Raw genomic sequence first — 5,287 nt, 5'->3', positions numbered from 1 at the left:
CGGTTCAGACGCTGCTGTACAAAATGACGGGACTAGACCTGCACAAGGTGTTCCGGCCTGAGAAGAAGGGCCTCAAGCCGCCCCACTACAAGCTGATGACCGAAGCTCAGCTGGAAGAGGTAGGCTGCTCTGCTTCCTTCGGAAGTAAGTGTTGATTTTAGCAAAACACCTGTAATGGCCCGTATTTCTGCCTTCCTTACTGCTGCGTTTGAAAATATTCTGGTTTCTTTTCTTTATTTCGGATTATGCCCTAAATCAGTGTAAATCAGTGTTTCTTCACTTGGAATAGCTTAGTTTGTCCAGTTTTATGCGATTTTGATGGAATATAGAAGGAAATATTTTTTTTCTTGAATGACAGTTTCTCTTTATAGTCTGTTAAGCTTCCTAACTCTGTCAAATACCTTCGTCTCATATTTAAGTTATAGCCCTGGGAATCCTTTGACTACTTTTTTCCCCTCTCTCTTCTGGTCTGACTTCATTTAGGATGAAAAAGAGGCTTGACTTAAGCTAGTTCTGCTGTAGCCACAATTAAAGCTATATACAAACTGTTGCAGTTGGTGCTTGGTGGGAAATTTACCATGGAAAACCACCTGAAATAAACTTGTTGTTTGCAGTAGTTTGTCCGTTGTAGTTTTGTAACTTCCTCCAGCATTTTGTCCAGGTTTTAGTAGTGGTAAATTGTTTACATGAAATTCACCTACCTAGAGATGGAATTGGTGTCTCCTTTTTTCTCAACTGCAGAAGAAAAAAACCAAGCTTGTTTAAATGAAAATATTTGTCCCTAAATTGTATATTATCTTTCCAATAGGATGATATTTTTAGTTGTAAAATTAAACTACTTTTTTCCCCCTACAAGGCCACAAGAAAAGCCATTGAGGAAGCTAAAACAAAACTAATCATGCCCCCTGTTTTGAATGAACGAGAGCCAATTGATGATGTCTTAGCAGAAGACAAAGTCCTTGAAGGAACTGAAACTGCAAAATATGTGTTTACAGATTTAAGCTCCTCCATTCCACATCGTGTAAGTAACGTGATCAACATTATTAATTTGTTCTCAAAATAAGCTTTAATGCAAATGTAGATGGGTCAGTTTGCAAAAGGGCTGAGGAGTCAGTCTGGTACAAGGCAGTAGAGAAAAATGTATTTCTAAATTCCTGCTTCTAACTGATAATCATAAATTACATTCTGCTACTCAAAGGCAGGCATGGGAAAGCTCTGTGGTAGGTGGTTAATTATTTTATAAGTAGGTGCTTGTGATATGCTAGGAGTGCTGAGTTCTTCCATGCTCCTAGAAGGTTTTTGTAGGATTGGATTGCTTTCTAAGATGGAACCACTCCACACTTGCAAAGATCTGGAATAGGTTTGGAAAGAGCTGTGGAAATGATGAGTGAGTTCCCAGGAAAGCTGTAAAAAAAGTCTAATGGAATTGGGGAGTATAAGGATAGTTTCCTTTGTGTACTGAAACATCTCAATTGTCTTTAAGTATCAGTAATAAGAGACCAGAAAAATTCTTAACCACCTTCTGATTCCAAGAACCCTTCATGGTTCAAATGTGCATATAGTGATGATCCTGTGAAATGAACTGCCCAGTCTTCCATCTATTACTCTGTCTGAGAGCTTTCTCCAGGAAACTGCTGTTTATTCTCCTGTTGCACCATGGTCTTGGTTTGAAAGACAGGTGTCTACTAGGAAAGGGAGGAGCCTCCCTTGGAGTGGAGAATGTAAACCCCCTCCCTCTGAATTATTATAATTTTGAAATTAAGGGGCGCTCAGGCAAAGATATGGGAATAGGAATAACAGTGCTTTACTAGTACGTGTAACAAGGCAAACAAAAACCAGTAACCTTGGCATTAACAACAAACAGAATCAGGGAGAGAGAGGTTCAGCATTCCTGGGGCACATGGGGTTCTGAGAGCACTCAAGGTTTGGGATTCCCTGAGCACTCGGGGTTCCCAGAGAGCACTCGAGGTTTGGCATTCCCAGAGAGCACTCGAGGTTCGGGGTTCCCAGAGAGCACTCAACGTTTGGGATTCCCTGAGCACTCGGGGTTCCCAGAGAGCACTCGAGGTTCAGGGTTCCCAGAGAGCACTCAAGGTTTGGGATTCCCTGAGCACTCGGGGTTCCCAGAGAGCACTCGAGGTTTGGCATTCCCAGAGGGCACTCGAGGTTCAGGGTTCCCAGAGAGCACTCGAGGTTCAGGGTTCCCAGAGAGCACTCGAGGTTCAGGGTTCCCAGAGAGCACTCGAGGTTCAGGGTTCCCAGAGAGCACTCGAGGTTTGGCATTCCCAGAGAGCACTCGGGGTTTGGCATTCCCAGAGAGCACTCGAGGTTTGGGGTTCCCAGAGAGCACTCGAGGTTCGGTGTTCCCGGCCAGTCGAGCAGACGCTGCTCGGTCCCTCAGGGCTGAGCTCCAGCGCTGCCGGTGAATTGTCCCCGCAGTGAGGTACAGCCCGGCCGCCCTCCCCAGCCCTGTCCATTACCTGCCTCTATTGTCACGGTATCTCTGTCCCCCCAAAAGAAAACTCCCAAAAACCAGAGGAGTTTCCCCTCCCCGCTGTCTCAGGCACCCAGCCACCAGTGCTTCTTACCAACTCAGTGGGAAAAAGTTCCACAAGTAACAAGGAAAGAAAAACCCAACTCCCAACAACCATACTGAAAATTTTCCTGTCCAACAAACTTTCCCATTTGCCACCCTAAAGCAGTTATGCTTGCGAACAGATCTGAGTATATTGTTTAATTTGTTGTATTTTTTGCCTTGCACTTGCTCTTACTTGATTCTAGTCTACCTCTTGAAAATAGGTACAGAAGTGCACAACACTTGCATTCCTAATTTTGTATGTGTTATTAAAAGATAAAATCGGGCTAAGTCCCTGTCTGGGTGTGAATCATGTTATCTCTAAACTTCCCAGAGCCGTGGCTTTCAGTGTTGGCACATGCACAGTTGTCAGTCAGTAAAACCGAGGTGCAAAAGCAGCACTTATTCAGCAGGTAGTAAGGCAGAAATGATGAATCTGGCATATGGCCACAGTCAGCTAGAAACTGGTGTTATAAGGGTGACTTTAGGAGCAGAAGGACTTTGACAAATGAGGGGTTTCTTAGGATGGTTCTGAAGGCTTTGGATAATGTTTGGTTTTTACCTCATTTGCAGGAACGTTTCATTGTAGTTAGAGAACCAAACGGGGTGTTACGCAAAGCCACCTGGGAGGAACGAGACAGGATGATCCAGATATTCTTCCCAAAGGAAGGGCGCAGGGTGGTTCCCCCAACATTATTCAAGGATGAGAACCTTGGGGTAAGCTCTTCTTTGCTTTGAAACTGAGCACTTTTACTTCATTGCAGTCTGATAGTGAAACTCTGCTCTCTGGGCAGAGCCACTCGGAATAAGCCATTCTGCACGGGTGTGTTCAGCTGCTTGAATTCTGTTTTGAACAATTGCCTTTCATTGTAACTTGGTTAAAATACTTGAAACAAAGTTCTAGTTAGGGCCCAGTAAATCCTGGGTAGGTGTAAATACTGTGTCATACTAGAAACAATTGTACATTTAATCTGGAAATGTAGACTGGTGTTTCAGAATCATTATATTAATGTCATCAAGGCAGTTGCTGTACTTCTGTCCATGTTGTCTTTTGATGAAGGGGTTTCTCATTGTGTTGTCCAGAACAGAGCTGTGGCTGCTGTTTTGATTTTGGAGAGTTGGGATGGTGGGATTACATGATCTACCCCTGAATCCAAACTGTTGTTTCAGACTGTATTTCAGCAAGACCGCCACGAAGATCTCCTGAACATGTGCATTGCTCAGTTTGAGCCAGATTCAGCTGACTATATCAGAGTGAGTTCACTTTCCATTTTTCTAGAAAAAAAAATCCTAGTGGAGAATTGTAGGGTTTATTTTGTAAACATAAATATTTATCTGGGAGCAGAGGTGTTGGTCATATATGCTCTAATTTCTCCCACATCCTTGTGATGAGTTTTGGGGTTTATTTTTATGCAGAACAGTAAAACAGGATTTTGCACAAGTAATTTTTACCAGCCTAGAAGGATACTGCACATACAAAAATAGTCTTTATTCAGGTACTTTTGGTATCAAAGCAGAATTGATGGTAACATTTGTCAGGGGCTCTGAGCAGAATTTTGCTGCTGAAGTCACACTGACTGCTGGCTTGGGAGCTGGCAGGACCAGCTAGGGAGGTGACAAAGTGCATTTTGAGAAACAGCACTGTGCATAAATATTATTTTTGACAAAGACCAGCTACAAAAATGTAGTTCTAGCAGAATAAAATTAGTAGCTATAGCTGCTGGTAAATGTAAGTCTACACGTGCTTTTAAAATATTTACTGCTCTTTAAACTGTAATGTCACAGACATCTTTTATGAAAAATCCTTTCTTTAGGATTTTTCCTCTTGAGAAGCTGAGAGGCCTCAAGAACAAAATGAAAACAATGATTATCTACTGTGCTGCTGTGGAATGCAACAGGTGCATCTGTGATTGGTCTCATGTGGTTGTTTCTAATTAATGGCCAATCACAGCACAGCTGGCTCGGACAGAGAGTCCAAGCCACAAGCCTTTATTATCATTCTTTCTTTTTCTATTCTTAGCTAGCTTTCTGATGAAATCCTTTCTTCTTTTAGTATAGTTTTAATATAATATATATCATAAAATAATAAATCAAGCCTTCTGAAACATGGAGTCAGATCTCTGTCTCTTCCTCATCCTCAGACCCCTGTGAACACAGTCACACTGTAATGTTCTCAGTGATTTGAGAAATTGTAACTTGTATTAGGCTTAATAATAGGTTTAATTAAATTAGATTTTTCAAGTAACTTTTTTTCCTAAGAAAAGTTTCACAGCCCTTTGCTCTAGGATTTTTCTCCTGAAAGAACAGATGCAGCTTGACAGCAGGGCAGTGAAGGTGCAGAGCTTATGTCCCTGTCTCCCCAAAAGCTCAGGAGAGACAGGATTTAGCTTCCTTTTACTATAAGGATGTCTATGCCTGAGTACCAAGGACTGGGCCTGGTGTTACCCTGAACAAGCATATGGTTCAGCATGTGGCTTGCCCCTGTACCTTAGGGAAATGAAAAAGATTAAAAACTCAGAGAGGCACAGGGGGAAAGCTGCCAGCAGGCTGCAGTTCTGCCATGAACTAGGCTCTGTGTGTGTGTGTGTGTGTGTGCAGGTTCACCACCGCACCTACGAGGACATCGAGAAACACGGCAAGTACGACCTGCTGCGCTCCACCAGGCACTTTGGGGGCATGGTGTGGTACCTGCTCAACAGGAAGAAGGCAGAT

At 42.9% G+C, this 5,287-nt stretch overlaps 1 protein-coding gene across 1 annotated transcript in view; it reads left to right on the top strand.

The window, feature by feature from the left end:
- Positions 1–6: 6 nt before the first annotated feature.
- MRPS22 (mitochondrial ribosomal protein S22) overlaps positions 7–5,287 on the top strand; it is a 6,915-nt gene continuing 1,634 nt past the window's right edge. The window contains 5 exon segments of the mRNA XM_005425529.2: positions 7–119; positions 857–1,021; positions 3,149–3,292; positions 3,746–3,829; positions 5,174–5,287. The exon segment at positions 5,174–5,287 is cut by the window's right edge and continues 15 nt beyond it. Coding sequence (XP_005425586.2) covers positions 24–119; positions 857–1,021; positions 3,149–3,292; positions 3,746–3,829; positions 5,174–5,287 — 603 coding nt within the window. The 5' untranslated portion in view covers positions 7–23.

This window comes from Geospiza fortis, unplaced genomic scaffold (assembly GCF_000277835.1).
Source record: "Geospiza fortis unplaced genomic scaffold, GeoFor_1.0 scaffold101, whole genome shotgun sequence".
Taxonomy (NCBI): domain Eukaryota; kingdom Metazoa; phylum Chordata; class Aves; order Passeriformes; family Thraupidae; genus Geospiza; species Geospiza fortis.
This window is presented reverse-complemented; position numbering and strand designations above follow the sequence as displayed.